Source organism: Mugil cephalus, chromosome 21, assembly GCF_022458985.1.
Source record: "Mugil cephalus isolate CIBA_MC_2020 chromosome 21, CIBA_Mcephalus_1.1, whole genome shotgun sequence".
NCBI lineage: Eukaryota > Metazoa > Chordata > Actinopteri > Mugiliformes > Mugilidae > Mugil > Mugil cephalus.
In genome coordinates, this window is record NC_061790.1 from 8,493,394 (window position 1) to 8,520,080 (window position 26,687).

General features: G+C 44.3%; 1 protein-coding gene across 3 annotated transcripts in view; it reads left to right on the forward strand.

Moving 5' to 3' along the window:
* Positions 1–271: 271 nt before the first annotated feature.
* Positions 272–26,687, forward strand: part of stxbp5a (syntaxin binding protein 5a (tomosyn)) — a 90,776-nt gene continuing 64,360 nt past the window's right edge. For all 3 annotated transcript variants that reach the window (XM_047573830.1, XM_047573831.1, XM_047573832.1), the window contains exons 1-3: positions 272–571; positions 766–910; positions 3,033–3,130. In XM_047573830.1, the coding sequence (XP_047429786.1) occupies positions 773–910; positions 3,033–3,130 (236 nt within the window). In that variant the 5' untranslated portion in view covers positions 272–571; positions 766–772. The remainder of the gene's footprint in view (positions 572–765; positions 911–3,032; positions 3,131–26,687) is intronic.

Here is a 26,687-nt window from a genome sequence, read left to right on the forward strand (position 1 = left end):
AATGGGAGTGAGCCCCGGTTTGTTTGCTCGTCTGTCTCCACGCAGACACTCAAAACGCCGCAGCATCCCAACATCACCAGCATCACCAGGTGCAGTGGAGCAAAACCTACTATGTGTGCGTGAGAGAGAAAGAAGGAGAGGGGAGGGAGGGAGGGAGGGAGGGGGCGTTGTCGCTGGGGGCAGATGAAACGAGAAGAGAGAGAGAGAGAGAGAGAAAGGGGGAGAGGGAGAGGGCTGGTAAGGTGGATTTGTGTTGAAGCCTCTGTTCTGTCAGACATGCGCAAGAGCGTCAGCAGCAGCAGCAGCAGCACCACCACCGCCACGGCCGCTGCGCTGCGTTTCCGCCTTGGCTGAGCGGCGCACATAGCCGAGAGGGGAGGGGAGGGAAGCCGAGAGGAAGAGCTCTGCCACCGAGACGCAGTGGGGCACAACACGGACTCCGAGCAATTTGCACCGACGCACCAACATCGCAGCCGTCCGACTCCAAATTTCCGCGTCAAGAGGCGACCTGCGCGGCGCGCGCCACAGCTTTCCGGCATGGAGACTGCGCTAGAAAAATAAGCACTAAAATGTGAGATTCACGGGGGGGGGGGATCAGAGAAGGGAGGGAGAGAGAGAGAGCGAGAGAGGGAGTGAGAGCGAGAGAGAGAGAAAGAGAGAGTGTGTGTAAGAGAGAAAGATAGATAGAGAGAGAGGGGGGAAAGGGAAAGAAAGTGGCTATCCCCTTTTATCTTTTGCGGGTGCTTTCAATTCTGTGTTCTGCAGTCTGAAGATGAAGAAGTTCAACATCAGGAAGGTGCTGGACGGTTTGAAAGAGGCATCCTCCTCCACACCGTCTGTCCAAGTGGGGCCACAGGAGAACCATCTGATCCAGGAGACCCTCCAGTCCGAGCATTTTCAGCTCTGCAAGGTGGGCGAGACTGATGATTTCATTACACAGATCTGTGTTCTACACAGTGAGCCCCACCGCTGTCATTTTTTATCATTATTATTGTAATGCCTGGGCTGCACTCATCCCATTTCAGGACAGAGAAGGTGCACGAGAGATCCCTGTTATTGTTTAATTGTAGGGAGAGCATTTTAAACTGTAACCTTCTTCTAATCATTTCACATGCGAGCAGATATTAACATGTGATAGAACGCGGTTTAGAAAGAGAATCCCTACCAAGTCATGGCAACATACCATCCTACAATGCGCATACTGAATGGCACCGGCGCTCTGGCGACAGGACAGTAAGCATGAACAAGTTCCCGTTTAGCTGCATCTTTTTCTGGTGCATTAATGTTCTTGACAGACATTGAAAATCATCTGGTTATATTCGGGGTGCCACAATTTGCTGTCATACTACACTCCAGCAAATACTGGAGTTCGCTGTATGTGCGCATGGCATGAAGTGTCATATCGAGGGGCTGGGCTGAACTGATCCCTTCTTGCATAATCTGCTGGGTTTGGATTAGCAGAATGGTGGTTTGTGGCTGATGTGCGCGTAGCCTGTGTGTGAGTGTGTGGCTGTGTGTCTTCCTCCTTTCGTTTTTTTTCCCTTCCCTTTTATAGTGTCTTTCCATTCTCTTCTTCCCCCCATACACCTTCTTCTTCTTCTCCCTCTCTCACGCACACACCTCTCACACTCCTGTGCTCTGTCTCCCTCACACACACACACACACCACTTTATCCCCAGATCATTGGTCCAGTGGGGACTGATGGCGCCTGAAGTGAATGGGAGCCTGTTTTGGAAAAAAAAAAAAAAAAAAAAGCAGCCCTACCCTCCTCTGTCTGACTTGGCCACAGGAATGGATGGGATAATTAAACACTCACACAATTTACATGCTGTGTATGCTACATTTTAATCTGCTGTTCCCAGTTGTGCTCGAATGGTTTGGTGTGGCCTTTTTTTATAGACCCCACTGCATGCTTGCTATTGATTTCCACGCATATTTGACCTAATAGGCTTTTTTTGCGGATTCCTTTTCTACTTTTATTGTTTTCTCCATCTATTGGATAATCCAGGTTCGTTAACTTTCTTAAATCTGAGATTGTGAACTTGTATTTTATGCAGCATTGTGTTGAAAACACATTTTTACAGCTGACGACGGTGTCTCTGTTTGCCGCAAGAAGTCACGTGAAAGCGAATTCTGAAAAGCCAGACCAGACCACAACACGGGCCACAAATCTGGGGCAGACGAACATTTGTAACTAATAAGTTTGTGCCAGAAGGAATAACCAGTAACCCAGAATGGAGTCGGCGCACCTGAATGCTTCGGGGACAGTGTGGTTTAGTGGCTGAAAATACCCGCTCAGGTTCGGTAGGTTCGGTAGTCACAGCATCCCAGATCTGTCTGTCAGCAGCCAGACATCTGATTGAGGGACCTTTGACGAAGACGTCAGCCTCCCTCCTGCACCTTCGCTGTCTGTCTGGACTGGAGCTTGTTCTAACGTCTCTCTGCAAGGAAGGCAGGTGTCTCTGCTGCACTGAGTGCATCTTATGTAACGTGCTTTAGCCTTCTGCCACTAAGCAAACAAATCCAACAGCCCACCACCAGCTGACTGATGCCATAAAACTACGTTCACACAGAGAGTGAAGCACCTCACGATGCCTTCGAATGGAGGGCCTAGGAGCAAATCAAAATAAATTTATCCTTATTGAAGTCCTTCTTTTTTTTACAAACTTAAGTGTAATCACGACTTCATGTGGGAGGCAGCGAGAGAAGGAAAAACAACATAAAAAGAGGCAAATGAGGGAGAAGAAATCTCAAAATAGGCACATGATTATAAAAGGATTCTAAATAGCGAGGCCAAATATCAGCCCATCCTGAAGAACTGGGAGAACAATTGTTCCTGTCTTTCATTTTCCTCTTGTCGGTACAATTTCAGTGTTTTATGCTTCTGTTTTATAACGCGTTCCATGTCCATCTGGGCCATTTGTTTAGCAAAATCAGGTGTGCGACATCCGCTGACAAAACGGCACCCTTGTTGTGAAATGCAAATTGATTTCTCAATTTTTCTTTTTTTTTTTCTCTGCATGTCACACCAGACCGTCCGCCATGGCTTCCCCTATCAGCCGTCGTCCATGGCTTTCGACCCCGTGCAGAAGATACTGGCCATCGGCACCCAGAGCGGAGCCCTCAGATTGTATCCTTTTAGTTTGCCATTGAGCTGTTGTCGGTTGCGGCGGCTTGTGGCGGCTCCTTCGGGAAGCTGCGTTCACGGGAGACAGCGGCAGGTAAGTGAACAGATGTCTGGGCCGCCACAGTGAGATGGTTTTGGTGTATTTTTAGAGTGTGCCGAGTTTTCGATAGCGTGGCTTTACGCTCCCATGGAGCTCCGTGTGAGCGTCAGCACCCAGAACAAAAAGCTTTGATTTGTCTTTGGCTTAAATTACAAGTTCCAGGTGTTGTCACGCGGCAAGATGCACTTAAACCCGAGACCAACGATTAAATTAACTCGAGCTGCTTTCGCATTCTCGCAAGCTCGCTCGCACGTCTTAAACGACGAGACACATGTTGGTGTAAGTGCTGTAATTCAGCTTGTGTTGGCTTTCTGGCGATATGAGGATATTTACACAAATGGGGACAGCAGCTTGCGCTGAAACGGCACCGCGGGGAGCCGTATAGCTTCAGAGAACGCCCGCGAGCTCGCCCGCGTGAGGCTGCTTTTACAGGTCCTCCATGTGTTCTCCTGCCTGTCCGACAACCTTTGCCAGCTCATTACGGTGTGATGAAGAGCTGTCCGCCTGGCTGTCCCTCAGTCCCACCTGCTGGCAGCCGGGGTTGTGACTCAGTCTCGTTCACCTGCGCTGGAGAGCCGAGGATAAAATAAGAAGGTCTAACAGGCAGATGATGATGTGCATGAGGCTCCACAGGAACGGGTTCGTTATGGCGACGGCGGACGCGAGATAATGCGCCGCATTTTTCTGGAGGAGGCCGAATGTTCCTAAAGATTTACAGAGCCGACATAAACCACAACCCAAGATTCTGCAGTGGTGCTCGTGCATTAGCAGATACGAGATGAAATCCCTCCTCTGGTGGAAGTAGCGTGTTGAGGCTTTTGCAGGAGCTGGCGAATAAGCTTAATGGGGCTTATGTCTTGCTTGCTGGTACATTACTCCTTTAAGCTACAAACAGGGTAAGCTCGGAATATGAATAAAAAGCTGTAACCCAGAAGTGTATTACCAATCAGCAGAGAGATCAAAAATTCATTCTCCCTCGGACTATCAAGAGTTATTCTCCTACAAGCTGGTCACTTCTGAAATTTTATGAGCAGAGGAATGTCTCTTATGTTGGAGGGCTTGAATCAGATAGTCTTATCAGAAGGAGGGGAAGGTGAATTGGGAGTCATCTATCGTCTATCTCTTCTTTGTGGCTGGAGCTCCTCTTACGTTATTTTGCTGTTTAGTCAGCCCTATCTCTTTATCCGATGACAGCGATACCAACGTGGCGCAGATTGAGAGGGTATAACGGAGGGTTCATGAATTATCATTTTTGCATCGCTGTGCTGCTGCATATGGGGTTTGAATGCATTTTAAAAGATTCATCTGGTCGCAGTTTTTCGGGAAAAAAAAGCATCTACATACTGCTGCACTGACACACATCTGCGTCCTGGAGGTCGCCAGTGGCTTCTGGAGGTTATCAGTGTCCACCCGCGTTCATGTGTTTGTGTTGGTTTGGGCTGCCAGGATGTTTGGCTGCACCCTTTTTCCATGGAGGATTACAGGAAGTGGCAGATCAAGGGCCTCGGCCTGGCAGTGTGGCAGACGACTGAGAATTACTGCAGATACCGGAGGTGTGTGTGTGTGAATATGTCTGGGTGTGTGTATAACCCTCTGAGGAGATGCCTTACTCCTCCAGCCATGAAGCCAAAAAGCCAATCACTTCTGTTATCCCCTCCAAAACTGTCCCATGTTTGATGCTCGCCACCGACTCTGCCTCTGCCGTCCCCGTCCATCGGGACAATGACAATGTCCCTTTGGTGTTGTCCGAAAGAGGGGGAATAGAGAAAGAGGCTGGCAGGAGAGCCTGTGGAGAGGACAGGCCAAGAGAGGGAATAGATAGGATAGAGCGTAAGAGGCTATCCCTTTTTCAACATCTAATGGCCAAGAATAGAATCCTTATTGATCTGTGTGTGGTAATGCACTGAGACAGATATGCCCAAGTGCACACATACACACACACACACACACACACTCACATTCAATTGTTTTTTTTTCTGCAGAATATCTCAGCAGCGAAGAAGAAAAAGAAGTTGTGAATGTTTAAAAAACTGGTTTTGCTTTGCAAGCAGTCGCCTCACATTGGATTAACTGCGGAATTTAACAAATAAGTATGAATACTGTGTTTTAAGATGCTGAGTTAGTGTTGAGTGAGAAAATGCATGGAGAAGTCAAACAAACCTTCTCGTTTTCTTGCTCTGTATGTAATTTTTTCTTGAAAAAGCAAAGAGGACAAATACTCTTGAGTCTTGATACAGAGTGTTATCCAGAAACAATGACCGAGGAGACTGAGAGCCTCACAGACCCAAGTATTAGTTGAAGGCTAGCGATGAATGAGCTACCAATGTCCATGAAGCCACCAAACACTGATCAGGCGTAACATTATGACCACCTTCCTGCTATCGTGTAGGTCCCAAAACAGTTGTGACTCATCATGGGGTCTTTGGTTCCTCTGGGTTAAGGGGAGGAGTCTTTGTGGATCAGGCTTGTTCCAATGCATCTCATAGATACTTGATCGGTTTGGGATCTGGTGAACTTGGAGGCCAGGTGAACACTTTGTGCTGTTTTTTTTTTCCTGTTTTTTGAGTTGTTCCTGTGTCAGGCTGCATCCTGCTCGGGGTGGCTGCTGCCATCAAGGTGTGTCATTGCTATGAGGTGGTCTGGTCTGGTCTAGGTGGGTGCTACAGGTTTAAGTAACATCCACATGAATGTCAGGTCCAGAAGGTCCAGAAGGTCCCTACTGTACTTCATTTTAAGGTCTTGGCCCACCGCTATTGCTCAACAGGTTGAATGGGGAGATGGGTAACTGTACTGTATGTGCCATTTGCTGCAAAAACCTATAGGAACTACACTTAACTGTGACCCAAGTTCATGGTATATTTCAAACTTTGAACACTGTGGACATTTTGGAACTGCATCACCCTAGATTCAGGGTCATTTATATTTGTGCGTGTGTTATCTTGGCGGTATGCAGCTGTGTGCATGTGTGTGTGTGTGTGTGTGTGTAACAATGTGGCTGCTCACCCCTTTGGAGAGATGACTCTTTACTGGTGGTGGCCAGGAGAAATGGCAGCGCTATAACTCAGAGACTCCCTCCGAGCCAGCAAGACGCAGATCAATAGATCAAATTGTCAGTCCGTGCTCTGCCAGATTATCTCATCGACAGATGCGGGACATCGTAGGTCTCAAATGGTGGCACATACTCGCTCACAGAGTTATTATTTCCGGATATAGGTGGCAGAGGCAGCTCACACTTGCGCGTTCACACAGATTTTAATGTGTGTGTGTGCATGCGAAGGGTAAACATTCGCACATGCAAGCAGACGTCGGTGCGCGTACATTCGCACGCGACTCGCAGGAACCCTGTGGAGCTTTCAGGTTGAACAGGGCACAGCACAGATCGACTTTGACATGTCTTCATCATCAATCTTCCGTCTAATTCACTCAGTTCGCCGCACCACCCTTCAAGTTCCGTTTGCAGTCACAGAAAAGCCTCCCTGAGCCATTAGTCCTCTGAGTTGGACTACTGAACGGGAACAATTTGAAGTTTCTTAAAACAGAAACCGTTGCTCAGCAGTAGATGCCGGAATTTCATCTGTGCAGCGCGCCCAGAAGAAAGCGCTCTGCTGTCGCTCGCGTTTCGCTTTCTTCCTTCCGAACAAACTTTGATTGGATTTCAATGCGTGTGAGAATTTCCTGAAGGATTTTAGGACTTTAATGCGACGTTCGAGGAGTTCATCCGAGGCTTTTAACAGTACACTGACTCCAGCTATCGCGCTGTTTACATCCAATTCCTCGTCATTATTTCTGTGATTATAATAATAGGTGAGTGATAACTGACACTCTGCCGAATCTTCAGAGACAGCAGAATAACTCCTTTCCAGGTCACAGATCATTTGTTCATTCATTTAATCTCCTCTTTTTTGTCACAACTTTCTTTTATTTTCTCAGTTTGCTTCCTTCTTCTCTGAGATTCTGGGTCACAAGTTAATTCTTCTGGATTGCTGTCCATGGTGTTGACCAGCCCAGACCATTGATTGCCTGGCGAAGACATGGCTGACTTCACTGTGTAGCAGGGGTTTGCTGGGCGACTGAAGCACATGTGCGATCAGCACTTACATCCGTCTTCCTTATAGCAAATACATACTTCCACAGAGACTGATTACCGTGTCGCTCCTAATGTCTCAGTGGTTAGCGGGTTAGCTCGCGGTAGCACACGGGGGATGAGAGATTGTAAAAGACGAGTGGTATCACACAAAATCAGGAGGGATTAGAATCTCATCCCTGTTGACCTCATTTTACTTCTCAGGATTGGTGAAGAGAAACAAGAGAGAATACTTGGAAATCAAGTTAGAGAGACTTTAATGGTGTGTGTGTGTGAAGAGCTGCTGGATGGGTGCGAGGAGTCAGCTTGTATCTGCCAGATGGTATCTTAAAACAAACGTTTAAAAGTAAAGTGCGGCGAGCAGGCCTCCGAGATGCGTCTTTCTTGTCACGTCACCGCGCGCCAACTTTACACCATTACCGGAACAAAGCTTTGCGTCGGTGCGCCGTGCAGAAGCGCTCTTAATCAAAGAATGTGCCGGGTTTCGTCTTTCAAGCTCTCCAAAAGCACTCAGCGACCTCCGTTCTATCGGTTCTTAGAAATGGAAAAACAAATTTTGCTGCATCAGTGCCACAACAATGCGGCCGCTGCTCCTCGCCGTCCAATACCCTGACACGGGGTTCTGCTTAAGTCCTTCAGCCTCGACAAGCACCAAATGGGATCTGGGTTTAGGGTGATTAAAGTTGCGCTGTCATGTTGCTTCTCCTCAATAATTTAGAGTACGTTTAACTCCGACTTTTACTCCCTCCCGCTAGCTGTCCCTTATCTCTGTCGGCTCCTGCCTTTCAAGGAATGACGGTCTTATGTGTGTGTGTGTGTGTGTGTGTGTGCGTCTCTGCATGTTCAAGTGAGACAGACGACTTTGAAGGTTAGCTATGTGACCATGTAACTAATGGGAAATTGCACAGACACAAAAAGTCATCCATGCACAGACGCACAGCCTTCCTCGATCTGGTGACTCATCACAATTCAGGAAGCCATGTGATATTTGCACTCACTTGAAAGCAAAGTTTTTGGACTGCGGGAAAACTTGGAAGTTAACGCCAAGGGCTACTATAGAGGGTATGCATTGACGTCACTTACGTCCAGGGACGCGCCCCCTGAGTGGTAAAAAACATGGTGAAATGTATCAACAAATACAGCAAGACCGGGGGAAAATGTGGATTATCAGATCAAATTTAGGACAATTGGACTCAACAATGATTCATACAAACTACCAGATAAAAAATGATCCACAGACATTGACATGTGGCCAGAAATCAGTTATCGTGATATTTGTATGCTCCAATGGCTTTGCACTGGAGTACCCCCTTATTGGAAAAGTGGATTAGCCTCAGTCTCAATTAGTTTTCGTTCATTTCAGTTATGATAAATCCAGCTAAATAAAAGACGCTAAGAGCTTTACTGAGAAGTAATGTCAAGCCATATAATACGTAACTTGAGGTATGACTTCGTCAAAAAAAAAAAAAATTCCTAGCATAAATTAATGTTACCTGACACAAAGTCTGAACCACAACACCGAGTTTCTGTGCCTGGATTCCAGGTGTTTCTTCCTAATGCAGTGATCCATTTACTTCTCTTTTCTTTTGGGAGCCTGTAAAAATACATCTCTGCCTGCTTTTCAAATCTGTTGGTGCAGCCAACAGCTCTTCTCCATTATTTATTTATTTTTTTTAATTTAGTTTTACAGTTTAGACACTATTAAAGCCTATGATTCAAACTAATGCTGCTAATCTCCATGCTCAACTGTCACTTTTTGCCACTCAGTGGCTGTAACCAAGGAGACTTCCGCTTGCTGTGATGTCACATGCATACCCTCTATGAGAGGAATCCTACATAAGTGTTTTATTCTTTTTTGACCGACTATTCCTTTCTTTTTGTTAAAAAACAACAACGAAACATAATATTTATTGATACTTGATGCATTCGGAGGGAGCATTATTTTTCCTTTAATGTCCTCGGTCTCTGCAAAATAAAAATGGAAACCAAGCTGCAGGAAGGGCACGTGCGTGGACATGCATGTGTCACTAATACAGAATAGCACTGCCTGAGAGGTCACCAACCTGTGAACTATTTATTCCCAACAGACGGGAGGCGACGCTTGAGTGGCTCATCGTAAATACACAGTGTCATGTGGGCTGGAGAGGATAAATGGGTTCATATTTGTACACTGAGAGGGCGTATCCACTGCCCTCGACGATCGCCGTCTCTATTCTGGCTGTGCGTGGCCGCATGAGGCTGCGGTATTTGATCAGGGCGATGAGAGCCGCTTGTCACAACGCCTCGAAGTAGGAAAGGATTAATTGAAACTAAGTGTGAAATGAATAATTGACTTGGCCTGAGACCACAGTGACATGGTCAAATAAGGTCGGAACGCAAAGGAACACGAGCAAATTACAATTCTACATTCATGATATATCCTCCTCTCCCAGCTTCACACACCCCATAAAGTTCCTGTTCACGTTTTAATACGCAAGTCATTTTTTCCATTCATCCCATGATAATGCAGTTATAAATTTAAAGCAACACCGCAGCCTGTTCTTATCAGGATATAATCCTAGTATGAAAAACCTGCCATCTAATGTTAAGCATATGCCCAGTATTTTATCTCACTCCATAAACCTTTGATGGACTTTTATTACAATCCCAAACATGCACAGTCATAAAAAAATCCCTTTCCCTGCCCTCACTTAATACGGCAGTCTGGGATTCCACTTAACTTACTTAATAAACCTCTTTCACTTTACTGGCGTTCCATACGTCCTCTTCAGCCAGTTGTGATGCAGTAGCCAAAGCTGAGTGTTGACTGTTTGTGCATCAGCACATGCTTCACCCAGGTCTTCTAAGGACATAGGTTTTTGCATATTTTCTCTCATTCTCAGGATTTACTAGACTGGTCTACCATTCCATTATTTTACAGACATTTGAGATAATCCGGAAAGAAAGAAAGAAACTGTATATATCAGACTCTCTCTTATTTTTAGCCATAGGTTTTTTATGTTCCTCATTAAGTAATTTGGTTCTTTCTGAGCATAAACACTGAGGTAACACACTAAAAACTGAGCGTAAAGGAGCTATTTTCCATATGTTTCAAAGAAATGTATCTGAATTTTCTTTTTTTTTCTATCCAGCTGTGGTAAGAGTTACCTTCAGGACAATCACATCAAAGTGTTTTTGTCATTATCATCAGTGCAATTCTGACAATCCTTGTCAGATATGTAGATAGCTAGTTAGTTTTGAAGAATTTGGAAATATCAGCAGCAATCACAACATCTAAGACTACGTACTTACACCAGCTGAAATTTCACACACCTTTTTCTCTCTGATTTAGATTACACTATTAATTAGGTCATTTAAGTTAACCTTTTATTTATTTAAGTAGTCCTAACTGACCAGCTGAGACGTGCACCACACCTTCCTGTGCTATCAGGCAAAACATTTAGACTGAAAAACCAACCAGCAGGCTAGCAGTCAGCTACCAACTAGCAACCAACAAGAAGACACCAGCTAACTAGCCTAGCCAACAACAGTAGGCAGTATGCTGCACATCTTTGGGGTTTTCAAGTGGGCACTTCCCTCCACCGATGTTTGATTAAGTTAGGCCCATGACACCACAAGAAGACTTAGCAGAGAGTTCAAGTGTCCTGGAGTCACCCCCCTCCATGCTGCAACCACACAACCGCGTGACTTTCAACCACCAAGAGATTAGCTTAGCCCTTTGTACCGCTAAGCTAATGGCTTGGCTGTTGTTGAATTGACTTTGCTGTTTACATTTCAGTACTGTTCTTTGTTTCCCAGGCAGCTTGAAACATGGACAGGAATAGTTGGGCAAATCTTTCTTCCAATGTCAAAAGTGACCATTTAGATTGTAGTTTTTTGGTTTTTCATTTTTGTTTTGCGACCTCCTATCAGACTTCTAGTGTATTTGTCACAGCCTATCACATTCATATTGTAGCTTTTACCACCTTGATGACACTGTGCTCCAGTTTGTTACAGCCCAAACCAATTGAAAGAATTTTGTGTTCTTCCTACAACATTTCAAAATTTCACTTCAGAGTAGCCTGAGAACTATACGGAAACTCAACCGGTGTCAACTTTAGCCAAGACCTAAGCGACGTATTTACTGGACAAAGTGAAAATATCGCATTGGCAAAAGCTACAAATATACCAAATATACAAGCCGTGTTTGCAATTCTGACATGATCTGCGATGTTAGGTTTAGACTGTTCTAGCCAACGGACTTGACATAACGGTTGCAGACAGCGGCAGTCGGGGACACACAGGCCTGTCGGTGTCTTGTGATTTATGACGAGATTTATTACACACAACTGCATTTTTTAGTATTCCTGGGGCCACTTGTGAGGACCGCGTTCCTACTGTATTGATTTGCGCTCATATTAGTGCTGGTCAATATGCTTCTGTAATGCACCGCGCCTCTCGTGACCAAAGGGTTTGACCGCTGTCGGGTCCGTGCACCGCAGAGGTCCCTCAGCGTCGGGACTCAAGCACAGCCTGCGCATTCTGATGGATTTGTTTTGGTGTCATTGTGCGCGGCTTCATATACCTGACGTGCGTTAACGCAATCTCCCCCTGTTGATTTTAATTTGTAAATCTGAGGCTTTTATTATCATTGACACTTCCTGAGGGTTAAATACTATCAAAACTAAATAATTCATGTTGCCCTTTCTCTATAAATAACACAACGTTGGCTCGATTGAAGTACATGTTGTTGTTTGCGACTCGCCCGGAGCAGATTATGGCATGTGCTGATAGCTTTAGCCTGTACACTTATATAAATATCTACGTCCTACACGCCGTAAATTATACATGAAGTCATTTAAGAAATCATACATGGAGTCGACAGAGGCAGCGCCGTACGAGATCAATTTAAGTGCATTTTTGAGGGAAAAGGGGAGTAGGAATTGTTCGGGTATATGAGGAGTGGCACACACTCTGTTCAAATAGAAGTCTACGGTGGAAGACTTCTCTGTGTCTTGTTGTCGAGGAAGAGGAAAGTAACGTTTACTTTTGCGTGAGAAAATGTGTGTTGTGTTTGTTTATTCTCAAGGTGACCCGACGGGATCACGGGGCTTCTCCTCGACTGAGATGAAAACACCGCGAGCTAAAGATAAGCTAAAAAAAAAAAAAAATGAAAGAATGTCTGTTTGAGTGCTTGTTTTAATATAACAGCAGCGTCTGTGTTTTTTTTTTTGTTGTTGTTTTTTTTTTTTCCTCGTCGAGGTGTTGAAGTGTAACGAGGTTGAGTCAAACGTATGCTGTCAGGTTGCCGTAGTCCCCGTGGTGCTTGTAAGGGGACCGGCTTACTGAATGCTGTGAAGCACAAAGATTTTGTCGTCTTGCTTTTCTCCTTTGCCTTTCACTCGACCTCCGTCTCCACGGGGGGAAATAATTTGAAACTATTTCTCCCTCCTTCTTCTTTTATGCTCTCTGTTTGTTCATATTATTTCTTTTTTTCTACCACATTGTGAATTTTAAAATTTACTGTAATTCATACAGCTGTGCGGTTTCTCTCCCTCTCTCTTTTAATGAGATTTACAGATTTCTCTTTTGTGTTCCAGGTCCCTGTGCTCATTCTCTGCTATGTCATTATTTTTGTTTAGCTACTAGGGATAATATCCCGCTCTGTCTCAGGTCTCTGGGGCCTTTGCGCCCCCTTGTCTGTTTATTTAGTTTCTTTTTTTTTTAATGTTTCATATATTTTCATATGATTTGCCTTTTTAAACATTTTCACGCAGAGGCTCATGCTGCAAGAGGTTGTGTGTGTTCTTCTAATGCTCGCCGCACGCAATTTGTTTCCCATCAACCCCACTGCGACAAATTAAGTGTAATTAATTAGCAATTATTTTTCTCTTACCCATCATGCAATGCACAGGTGGCATTAATGTGAAACATTAGAGAGCTCTTTTTGTTATTAATGCACATGTTTTATGCAGTGCGCTTTGCCAGCGTTTAATGAGATCACATATTGAAGTTGCTATTAATGCGTGCCTGCAGCTGTTACAGCGATGTCGCCAAAAGGTGGAAGGTTTGAGGACGCTTAAGTACCGCTGATTACGGCTGCAACGAATTTTCAGTGTTGCTATGCTGCAGGTGTACACTTGCATTAGATTAACCCTTCCATGCTGCTCTAAGTCCAAGTGTGTAACAGATTTGTTAAGAGGCAGAAGAAGTGTTTGTGGTATGATGGTGTGCAGGTGACAAAGAGTGAGCTCCTAATGGCTGTGGGCTGTGTAAATGGTTGGCTATGACCTTACTATAATCTAGATGCTCTGTCTCTGTCTGCAAGGTCTTCTCGACATGAACAGATGCACACGCGCAATGTGCACAATCACACACACACACGGAGGAGGAAAGACAGAGCGGTTCCCAAGGTACCAGACCTTGAGGAATTGCCTGTTACCGCGGTTGTGACTGCTGAGATGTGGGTGTGTGTGTGTCTGATGGAGGCTCTTGTAGACAGAGACGGATCTGCATGTCATTTCAGCTGCATACATAGAGTAGGTGTGTGTCCTGAGTGGAGTCTGCATTCGTGTGTAGTTAACCACAGCAAGGCCATCACATCCAGGCAGGCGTGCATCCACGCGAACCATCTGTTACAGCAGACACGCAGCGTTGTCTGCATTTATTTTCTTACTCTCGTGTCCCAGACAAAGTATTTAACAATCGGAGTCAGTCTAGTCTATTTCATGCTTTGCACCTTATTTGCTATAGGCTAATTTCTACATACTCAACTAAACCAACTCCAGCTGGAGAATATTAACGTGTCTGTGAGCCGCACTAACAAGCCTAAACTGCCAGTGTGGCCATGTGGGTATGGTTGCTCATGGGCAAATCATGGAATACATACTATAACTAGATAATTCATCCTAATGCTGTGTAAGTGTAGTAAATCCTCTGAGGCTGAGGCAAGGACTGCTCTATCTGGAGTACATACTGGTTGTTGCATAATAAACCTTAGTTAGTGTTTGCACATGCTCAACAAAGAGCGTATGACATTTACCTTAAGATAATATTTGGCACAGTCTGCTCACAGTTATGTTCTCCCAACAAACATATTTCTCACCAAGGTGGACAGACAGCTGAAATTGTATTTTAAGAGAACACTCTACTTCAACTGGTCCTAATGACATTATAAAGGAGCGCCACTTTCTACTAGTTGCCTGTTTTGCACATTGTATTCTTGTTGTGAAGCCATTGGTGACGCCATTAGGTCAGTATAGAGCGACAAAGAAGGCCAGAGAAGCCTAAAAACAAAATGGTTTTAAACAGTATCTGAGACATGTCTGATACCTGTACCTGTACCTCTACATATTATCCTTTTTATCACACCCCAGCAAGGTTGCTGCTACATTCAGAAGACATACAGTACTGTGCAAAAGCTTTAGCCAGGTGTGAGAAAATACTGTGAACCAAGAATGCTTTCAAAAATGTGAAAAGTGTTAATAGTTTATCTTCATCAATCAAAGAAATACACTGAACGAACAGACGAGAAATTTAAATCAATTCAATGTTTGATGTGACCACCCTTTGCCATCAAGACAGCATCAATGCTTCTATGTACACATACACACAGTTTTTGAAGGAACTCGTCTGGTAGGTTCCAAACATCTTGGAGAACTAACCACAGATCTTCTGTTGATGGAGATTTCCTCAAATCCTTCCGTCTCTTTATGTAATCACAGACACGCTGTGATCAGGACTCTATGGGGACCACGCCATCACTTCCAGGACTTCTTGCTCTTCTTTACGCTGAAGATAGTTATTAACGACCTTGACTGTATGTTTGCGGTCTTTGTTGTGACTAAGAATAAATTAGGGGCCAATCATACGCCTCCCTGATGGTATTACATGATGGATAAGCATCTGCCTGTATTTGTCAGCATTGAGGACCCCATTAATCCTGACCAAATCCCCAACTCCATTTGCAGAAATGCAGCCCCAAACTCGCATAGAACCTCCACCATGCTTCACTGTTGCCTGCAGACACTCATTATTGTAGCTTTCTCCAGCCCTTTGGGAACAAACCGCCTTCTGTTGCAGCCAAATTTCGACTCATCAATCCAGAGCACCGGCTGCCATTTTTCTCCACTCCACTGTTTCCATGTCAGTGGTATGGATTTTTGGCTGCAACTCTTCCGTGATGACCACTTCTGATCAGACAGACGATGGGGGTACCTGAGTACCTGTACTCTGAGCTGATGGCACTGCTGGACATCTTCCGATTTTGAAGGGAAATAAGCTCGATGTGTTGTTCATGTGCTGCGCTTAGTTTCATTTGCCGACCACTGCGACTACAATCCTTCAAAATCCCTGACTTTGTGCAAGTGTACCAATAAGGATTGATGCTGGTTTGAAGACGTAGTTACTCCAAATATCGATGGGACTTAAATGTTTCTTTTGTTTGTTCACTTTGCATTTTGCAAATTGATAAAAATAAACAGTCATTATTTTGTTTAGAGCATTTTTTCCCCCACACCTGCCTAAAACATTTGCACAGAACTGTACCTCTCGCAGGTATACATACCAATCATGTCCTATTAACCATGGACGTGCGCATAAGCTGTTGGTTCTCTACTCATTCTTTCCCAGCCTTCACGCTGCTCACATCAGAGCTACGATGCTCTTGCTGTTGCTGCTGACAACAACTCAAACACCTCAGCCCATCTAATCTGCATCTGCCCGCCGGCCCCGACTCAAGCTTTCCCTTTGGTCGTCCACCATGACCTGCTGAGATGTGCTCAGTGCTTCCTTGTGAGGAGTGATGAGGACAGCTTAGATTCCAGAACATCAATGCGTATGTGCATGCTCTAATGACTTAATCTTTCATCTAGTCCATGTGAGTTGACTGAACTTAGTTGGACAGTGGCCCTTCTCTAGGATATTTCTTTTATCATGTCTCCCTTGACTTCCATCCAATCGTGGGCCTGCGGAGTGCATTTACTCCCTCCTATCGCTGACAGCAAAATGACAAACATATGTTTGAAATTTTCCTCAGCTCCTGTGCAAGAGGGCTCTAAATATCCGCTCAGTGAGTTAAGCCTCACTGCTGCCAGCCTAAATAGATGGCATTTTGTAATACGGACCTTGCTCGAGCAAAATCAGTGTCCTAAACTTTGGCCAACTGAGGCAGAAGTTCTCCCCCTGACTTGGCACCGTCTTTGTCTGTCAATAAGAGCCACACAAATCTTGAAGTTTTACCTTCCTCTGCCGGTAGCTGCAATGATATTTATCCCCCTGTTGCTGCTCTGTACGCTGCCCTTTAGTGTGCCGCCATGCTGCGTGCCTGCAGGGAAGATGCACACATGTGTCGCATGACTTGATGACTCAGGCCTTAATGCCCTGCCACATGGCTGTCGTGCACACAGCCCTCCCATCTCCTTTAGTTTCTCTGCCTGCTAGTGTGTGCGACGTAGGCCTACATTTAAGTGCATATAAGTCCGTTAATGTCCTGCATGTGTGTAAATCATGGCTGGCCATAGGGCCTTTTTGTCCAGTTGTAGCATATAAAATAGTGGAATGGTGGGGGAGGGGCACGGAGGTTTAGACAGGCATTTCAGCACTGGAGGCGACATATGAAGAGGAAGCAGGATGGCGAGGGGTGTAAGGAGGGAATTGTACAGTTGGGTTTGACCAGACAAGTGCTGTGAATCATTTCGTCTGTTTGCTCGAGCATCATCCATTTTGGCAGTTAGTAGATTCTATAAGAGGAACATATGTTGTGTGTGTGTATACATATATACATACATACATACATTCATATTTACAGTAGTGGAGACTTTTAGGATAGCACCAACATAGTGGTAAAAACAGTAAAGATACAAACGCCTAAAAGCAGCAGATATGTCCTTGGATTGTCATTCACTGCAGCACTGCCAGGCCTCAATCCCTGCAGCGAAAAGAGACAGGTTGACAAGCAACAGGAAGAGTGGAGGGATGAAGTCACTGCAGACTGACGAAGTTACATCTAAGTTTAGAAAAGTGAAGAGGAGGAAGAGAAATTAGAGGGAGATAAAGTGTACCGTAGGAGTGTCTGCATCTGGAGTGGAGCCATAGTGGTCGCAGCCATTCTGCTTTGTGACTCAGAGCCCTGGTGTTGCGTGGGCGGGAGGGGTTTGTAGAGATCGGAGGGGCAACAATTGGCTTCCTGACCCAACTGTAATCAGACCGCCGAAGCCCAAGCTGAAGACATGTTGCTTGTTTGTCCGCTGTGAGAGCTGCAGATTCCTCAGTCTCGTCCTTTCCTTTCACATCTTTGATTCATAACAAGGACAACCGACGAAGGAAAAGGACAACCTTGTGGATCACGTCTTTCATTCCAGTGATGAAGCAGCTAATTTGTTTGATAAGTCCTTGCCATGCGGGCAAAAGCCGGAATGAATAATGAAGAGGCGGTGCGAGAGGTCTCCGCTAGCCATGTCACCGGGCCCCCATTAAGCCTCGATTGGGGTCTATTGGCCTGATTTCTCATCCTGTCTGGTGCTTGGCAACGCTTTCGCTTTCGCATTAGAAGCGGGTGTCAATGATTGCTGATAACACGATGAGGGAGCACAGCGTTGAGCGCATTAAAGGTTGTTGGCATTGCCACAGACCTGACGGTATTAGCATCCAGAGAGATAGCGCATGCTTTAACCAATTGCGCTGACAGTTAAGTAGTATTAGAAGGACTGGTTTAAACGTACTCTATACTTTCCAGAAAGAAAGGGTAGGCAGCGCCGATCAGCAGCTGGCCCTGCTGCTCATTTTTAGAAACTGTTGCTGCAGTGCCATGCATTTTTAATGGCTTAGGCCATTGTAGCAGGCTGTGTTTTAGAGGGTGTGTGCATGTGGTTTGTCCTTTGTGAACGGTCATGTGTACATGCCTCACGCATGTACGAGGCTGCTTCGCTTCTCTTGCTGTATTTGTAGAAGAGCCACTCATGTGAAATATATGTGTGCGTAACCCTCCGTCAGCGTGTGTGTACACTTGTGTTTGTACACCGTTTTGTTTGCCAACAGGGATTTGGACGCAAATGTGATGCGACAGCTTTGGGCTTCAAACACACTCCCTCAATTCTTTTGAATGAACCTGTGGGTCTCATATTCCCCGAGGTCTTTCTATTAATCCCTCCCTGGCTCCAGTGAATCTCTGCAAAATTAATTTGAGGCTTGGCCAAAGTTCAAAAAGATTGAGAATAGTCTTAAATAGAACAGAGAACATTGAGCCAAACAGTATATTTAATTGTCAGGCTCCTTAATAATGTACTGTACATATAGCTGAATGAGATGTCATTGTAGGGCTACAACCTTGATTAAAGTAAAAGCGTTTTCAAGTTCTATCCGTCTAGTTGATTAAATTCTCTCTCCATACAGGTAACGAATGCTTTAAAGACATTAAACGAGATGTTCCATCATGTTTATTTTAAAGGTCTCTCATGAAAAACATTGATTTCAGGTTGCGAAATTTCAGGTTAATGCAAGCCTAAGTATGATCTTTTAATGCTCATCCAATTTAGTTCTTTGAGTGCAGAGGGCAAACTGATTAGCTAAAACTTGAAAGTAATAATCTTAGATACCTGCGCGCCCGTGTGTATGACAGGAGTTATCCTGAATGGATGGCTGGATCGACTGGAATGCAAAGGAAAGTAGATGGGTAGCAGAAGTCTTGTGCGTGAGCAGAAAAATCATTAGCGGAGTGAATAAAACCTCTTAAGGGCCGCATTGCAAGTCATGAGCGCCCTGCAGGATGCAGGCGTTCGGGTTTCCTTTTCAAGAGAAGAACGCAATCTCAGAGGAGTGGCCTCAACATGCAAGAGGCAAGGTTAGGCAAGGCTAACAGAGTTCATTTTCATGGATGGATGGCAAAAAGAAGGCAGAATGAATGTCTATTACATTGATGGAAGACAGGAAATAAACAGTGAAGACCAAAAGATCACGACATGAAGCTTACCCCAACATCTGTCAAACATGATGGTGCTTCGGCTGCTTATGCTGCTGCTAATGATGCTCATATGGTAGAAGGCAGCTCAATACAACTGAAAACTGTTTCAATTAAATGCATTTGACATTGTATCTCCAGCTTCCTGCTCACTCTCGTTACAGAGATAGGAAAATAAAATTGCTATGATATAAATCTCTACCTCCCTAGTGGGGAAAAGGGGGATTCGGAGATAGATAATGTCAGGAAAGAAATGACAAGACCGATGGATGCTTTGAATAAATCTGTGTGCGTGTCTATCCATTGTCCCTGGTATCAAAGAACGTTCTCAGTGAGGTGCAAACACATGGAGAGTCATGCACACACACACACACGCCAAACACAGGGTGCAGTGACTGTCTCTGTGTGTGTTTGTGTGTGTAAAGCCTGCATGTGAGAGCTGAATATCGGCACGAATGCATGTCACAGTCGGGCTACCTCTGTAGGCGAAGGAATAAGAGCGAGGAGGACATAAGAAAAGAGGCCGATCAGACGGAGGGGCGGCGGAGATAAAAATGAGAGAGATGGTACGAGCGGGAGATGCAGAGAGGCGACAGAGGGGATTAGCAGCAAAGCGAGGAAGACAGGCTTTCACTCCTGTGCTCTTCCACACGCTATAGATACTTTCCCACAGCAGTGAATGCATCCCAGCCAGTGTGCCCTCCGCACACATGTCCACAAATACACACATTCAAAACAGGGGCAATCCTCTTGATTTATGTAATGTACGGCTTTGTTGCTCTGCGCGCTCACTTTTGACCCCTCCCCCCCCTCCTCAAAGCTGCTATTGTACGTAGTGTTTTATGATTATATGTCTTCCCAATCCTCTCACTTCTCTCTCATCCTGCTTATTGTAATTGCCTGGCGCTAGAGGAAGAAAGTAACACACGCGTACCGAAGTGTTTGTGCTGGATTCATAGGCGCACAACATTGTACGGGAAGAAAATATCCCGATTTGGTGGCCTTGAGGTACTTAATACAATCCAATGCATCCCCTGAATTAATCCACAGCTGCTCTGTTTGTCTGCTCACAGGTATTAAAATGACTCACGCGCTTATAGTCATCCACCCATCAATGCATTTCAAACTGCTTTTCCTGATCAGAGAGTTTTAGTTTATTTTGGTTGGCGAGGAAAACTGTACAAAAAATATCTCAATTGATTATTTGTTTTGTATCTGAAATGTTCGAAACTGGATTCCCTTGGTGCCTTAATAGTTCAAAATTTCAATTCCAACTCTCACTTTGCTGCATGTCAGACTCACTCTTTCACCTTTATATGTTATGTTCTCTCTTCAATAATGTCTATCAACAGAGGCCACGAATAGAATAGAAATAGAAATACTGTATTTCCTCTAATAGTAGCTAGGGCCGTTATTTACACAACCGCCCTGAATACCTGGCTGTTATTGGAGGCAGGTTTTTATTTTATTCCTAATTCCCTTAGTTTCACACCGGTACGTACCAGTATATTTGTTCAAAGGTTTCCTACCATTTGCTCTGGTATTTTTTTTTTTTTTTTTTTGCTCTAGCAGGTGCAGCTGCACCCAACAGCAGCCAGGATTAATAAACGCTTATGCACGGGTGGTCAAGGCAGATGGATGAATAAATGACACAATTCTATCAGTTTGAACTGTGAAAAATAAATTTTTCCATTAATTGGGCATATTAACAAAAAAAAAAGGTACTGTACTCACATGAAAAATTTATGGCAATTGGTGGTTATATTGTACCAGAGGGTAATCTTTCCCGTGTCAGAACAACTTATTCTTAGCGGGTCGATATTAAAGGGTTTCACAGCTTCCTCTCCTTTATTGTACTCTGCATATTTCAAAACCTTCTCCTTGAAGTTCTTTTATTTCTTTGCGCTGCTATATACTGACAATGTTTGTTGATGCTGCTAAAGCTCTGTTTTTTTGACAGTGTTTCATTGAAAGTATAGGTTTATGTGCATCTTGCTACTGCCATCTGTGGCACCTTTGTGTTACTACAACTATGTTTGGCTGACTAGTGCACCAAGCAGGAGACCAGCTTCGAGGCCCGGCCATCATAAGAGGCCAGGCTTTTAAGTGAATAAAAGCCACTATTAGATTAAATACGGTAGAAAATGACAAAAAAAAATCCTTTAAATATTCCCAAACCTATAATATGAGATAATCTGTTATGATTAATAATTCAAATATAGACACTAAAGGAAAGCAGATGGTTACCAACATGGGCTTGTACCATTGTCCTCCAGTTGAAGGACACCTTCCCTACTGATTATACCACCCTGCTGCCAAAACTGAACCTGGAAAGAAAATGGTTATGAAAGTATGATGCTGCAGCTCTCTCGTTTCTGTGCGTGCATGCTAGGTCGCTGTTAGTCTCCTGTTAAGTGCAGGGAATACTTGGCCTTCTGTCTCACATTAATCAAAGAGCAAAGGACAGCACTCGGATTAATATTTTATATGCTGCATGACACTTGGCAGGATGCCCTTCACTGCCGTGCTGTTGGCAAACTGACAAGCGTACAATGTACCAACAGTGTCTAATTAGTCCTAAAGCAGACACAACAGAATTCATGCCAGCAGGGAGTGCTATGTAGATAACTCAACGCATCGACTTGAAGGAATCTGTAGGATTCAGGAGAGTCGCAGGTCTGTGCCGTTGTCTCGGTGCCCAGGTTAACCTTAATTTCACAATTAATATACAATTTTTACTTTTTTTATTTAACTAAAGTGAAGGTCCGACATCAAAGAACTCCTGGCAGCAAAAGCAGACTGTGGTGTTGACTCGCATCACTTTTGCCTGAACACACCACAAAGACACTGGCCAAAGCCAGTTGGCACATATATTCTGTACTGCACCAAAAAGGAAAACTATTTCCAACAGCTGATGGCAGTATTTTGTTTTTGTTAATCAAAATGGAAAACAGGTAGAGTTGCTATTAGATTGGGGGCTTTGAAGCTAGAAAAAGCTAAAACACGTTGTACACTGCCGCCGTCTCCTGAATCACGCTGATCCGTTCATCTATATATTATAAATGACCATGTTTTTGTGAAAATATTGGGTGTACTGGGATGATCAGATGAAATTGAAAAGTTGAAATGGCCGTTTGAACCTTGTTGTGTTGTTTACTGCCATCTTTTCGGTTTCTATTTTCTTGGCACTGGTTCGTTTATCAGTGAATGCAAACATTCACCTGATGGCCCAACAGTGGCATAAGGGCCAACTGATGGCTTTCACTTGTCTGACAAATTCACCCTCGACCTGTTGTAGAAATTCTTTCCATTTTCGAATGCCATTTCTTACACACCCACATCAGTTTTGGAGGTCTGTGTACATACTCAGTCATGCATGGCCGGCAATTTACACATTTCTGCTTTTCTGGCAACTCACAGTTACCTGACCTTGAAAGCAAGGTCTGGCCCTGCATTGGTTGGCACATTGACACATATTAGAGGCCAGCAGTGGCTAATCTCCCCGTGGTCCCACCTTTGAAAAGATTTGTTTGATATCAGTGCCAGAGGGTGCATATGTGTGTGTCTGTGTCCAGAGAGAGGAATGAGGAGGGGGAACACACAGGCACAGATGTTTGTGTTGCTGTCGTTGTGAGGACATTCATTGATGTCTCCTTGCCCCTTATCCTAAAGCTAATCATCTCAACCCTAACCCTTCCCCTAATCCTTACCATAACCTAAATGTAACCTTTACACTAAAACCAAGTCTTAACCCTCAAACAGCCTCATAAAGAAATCAAGATGGTGTCCTTACTTTGCACAATTGTAACATGGTCCTCAGAACGGTAGCTGAACAGGAGCAGCCACACACACACACATCGTTCAGTGCAGATTGGTTTGGAATAGTTTTGGGAATATAGTGAAGGTGGCTCCAGGAAAAAGGCTTAATGGATGTGCTGGCTGGTTGGAAACCCATTTTTATCTTTGTAAAAGACTTTAATGTAACAGCATCAGCACACAACAGCGTAGTACCTCTCACTGGTCAAATTAGATTAACCACAGCGTCTGGATGCATTTAATTGCCGTTGGAGCTTATTAAAACAAACACTCACGATATAGCAAGGTGAACGTGTTAAAGGTTAATTTGACACTAAGTTACATACTAATAAAACATTTTCTTCCCATACCGCACTGAAAAGGATAATACACGAGGCCATCTAAATGCATATGCTGGCTCCGGTTGGCTGCATCCATTATTCATAGACAGGAGGAAAACCAGTCACAGACTTTTAGTTCTGCAGTTGCTTGTGTCTTCCTCCTCATTCTCTCCTTTGCTTCCTTTTTTCCTCTTTGTATCTTAACAGAGGTATGTTTTTACCATAAATGATTCTCCCCCATGTCTTTGTAAATGTCCACTTGGGTTTTTGTCTTTGAAACGGTTTCACTTATTTTTCTTTCTTTGCCTCAGACTTTTGATGTCTTTTCTAACAAAGCTTAAATATCTCAGTTGTGTTGGGGGACATATTGATTGTAATTGGGTGATAAATGTAGGGCTTGCAGGGAAATGATTACGTTTTTATTGCGTGTGCACGCATCTCGATCTGTCCTTTAAATGCCCTCTGCGAGGTCTCGTTGTGTGCTCACGTGGTACAACTGCTACATCTTCTTTCTGGTCCTGCCTGGTTACCCCCTTTGTTTGGGCTGTCTGGCGTAGAGTTTATGGACTTCACTTCATAGAAACCATGTTCAATATTTGCAGTCCAATGACAACGGTGGACTGAGTGTGTGAACAAAGACAGAGCTCTGTGTGCAAAAGCATTACAAGTATCCCGTACATGCTGGATGTGTGGTAAGACACTGTGACCAATCGGTTGTCTCAGGTTTAATATTGAATCGATAAACACAGGATACATCTGATTGTCAGTACCATGGTTGTTACAGAGCTTTGTTTAACACCGCGGTTAAGTATCAGTAGCAGTGGCACATCATAAAGTGGAGAAAAGCCGAAAGCCGAGGATCCAAAAGGCAAGAACTTTGAAGTGAGATTTAATCCGAGGCATACGGAGGAACAGGTGGTTTAAGATGTGGCAGATTAGACTAGATGAATGATGTCCGTTATGATTTCCAGCACATTATCACAGACATCACCTTACTAACTTGTTGTTTCCTTTGTTATCTGAATACAACCTCACACAGAGACGCAGCTGTAAGACTCACAGGTGTTTGTTGACGAAGCTCAACTTTCCTTCGCATTCAGTGGCGTAGCTTTCACTAAACCTCCGTTGGGATTGTTCATACAGTCTCAGTCTTAGTAGGCCCCGCTTCCCTAGCAACCATTGTCACATCTGCAAATATACTTTTATGGCAACCTGATATCACGCCATAAGCATGTAATAGGAGCACTACTTTGCAGTGTCAGTGCCACATTTTCCTTCATCTGGAAAATGACTCAACACTTTTTGACACTAACATGTTTTTGGGTTGTCTGTATATCCATATATCTCTTACCGCAACTTTAAGAGAATTCCTTCAAATTTGATCCAAATGTCCACATGAACTGAAGGATGAACTCATTACAATGAATAAGCTCTCAGCCAATTGCGGGGAACCTGACAGAGTCAGCATGTAATATGCGGCCTCGATAGGGGTGGGGCCTACTGTGTACAGGAGGCTGAGATTGGCAGGTCTAGTGTGAGTCTGTTGAGTTCTGAATGAAAGATAACGTCTTCTGCCTCCATTTGTCCATTTACTACAATATGTTGGATTTATGTTAATGAATATTTAAATGAATATAAATTTGTTGTGAAAAATTATGGGTGAAAATTAAAGACATATATAAAAAATGTCTAATCAACCAAAGATGCTGTGCATACATATAACCTTGTACATTAATGCACAATCAAACTGTTTACTTGGTGTCTGGTTATCTGGTACAAATCTCCCTCGACAAGCTGACTATTATAATATTAGCTATTAGCTGTCCTTATTACATAGGATATATTAAATAGTTTGAAACACTACTAGCAAGTTGGGTTCACACAAACTCTTTCTTAGCTGCTTTCCCCATGACAGTTCTCTTATTATTATTTTTTTTCTCTCGTGGTCTGATTTGACTTATTCCATAGATCAGTGACAGTATCCAGCCCTGCTCCCTGTTGTATTTAGCTTCCCTCTGCCTGTTGCAACATAATCCTTTAACTGGCTTTGCATTGCTATCACAACACCCGAACTCATGATTTCTGTTAAGCCGCTGACTCTCACACTCGTGTAAATGAGACTATTAAACTATTTAGCGTTTGCAGTCTGATGCCAAAAATCTGTGATGTATAGAAACGTCGTACGTTTCGTACGTACGCTTCTCTTTTGCTTTTATGCTGCATCTCCCCTCCTCTCCTACTGAGTTCCTTCCCTTCCCTCCCTTTCTTCTCTTTTTTTCCCCTCCTGTCTCTTTCAATTTCCTCTCGTCCCCCCCTTTTTTCACGTCTCTCATTTTCTCTCGTACGCTCTTTGCGCGGAAAATCGGCCACAAAGTGTTCTGCCGACTCGACATTTATTCCCTCGTAGTTCAGCCTTTTACCCCCCCCCCCGCCGCCTCTCTGTCCTCACTCGTTCCCACCCTCCCTCGCTCTATCCCACCTTCCGATCTCCGCAGCCAATGAATTTCCAAACCCCTTTTTCAATGGTTTCATTCTCTTCCCTCTGCATCCCATCTCTTTTTTAGACATTTCCCCGTGAGTGGATGTACGCTATCTGGCCGCTGAGTTGCTGTGCTGAAATTAGATGATGTCCCGGGTTATTAACACCCTGGTACTGGATACAACTGGCCTTGCTCCAACAAGCAGCAATTCACATTATCCCTACGGCGGGGGGGGGTTACAGTTTTTACTGTATATCACCACTGTGGCTGCTTTGCTCTGCTGGCTCAGACCCAAACTAATATTTCTTAACAGAGCAGGGATTCTGGTACAACTGGCCACAAACGTTTTAGCCTCAGCATTGTGTTTCACTGCAATCATGGGAGATCAGTGAGGGAGACCATAGGCGCCTCAAGGGGATGGAGCCTTATTTAGTTCAGGGTAATGTTTTTTTTTTCTGCAGTACGCCCAACAAATAAGCTAAAACTTTTTTGCATGTTTTTATTCCTTCCCTGTACAATGCCTTCGAAATGTCGGTAAGCTTTGATTTTGTCGACTCAAGAGAAATGCATGTGCAGCCCTCATTTTGTGGCATCATTGTGCACGTAATCATCCTGCAAACTGGGAGCAGGCCTTGTGTTTTTTTGTTTTGTTTTCTGAATGGTGATTACCGCAATCTTGAACTGTGCACCTTTGCAAATGGCCATTGTCAAGAATGTTGTCTAGATGAATCAGGGTCCATAGCAGATGTAGACTGTGTGTGCAGAGTGTGTGTGTGTGTGTGTGTGTGTGTGCTTCCAAGGTGAGTGCGGGAGCTGAGGCGGCGA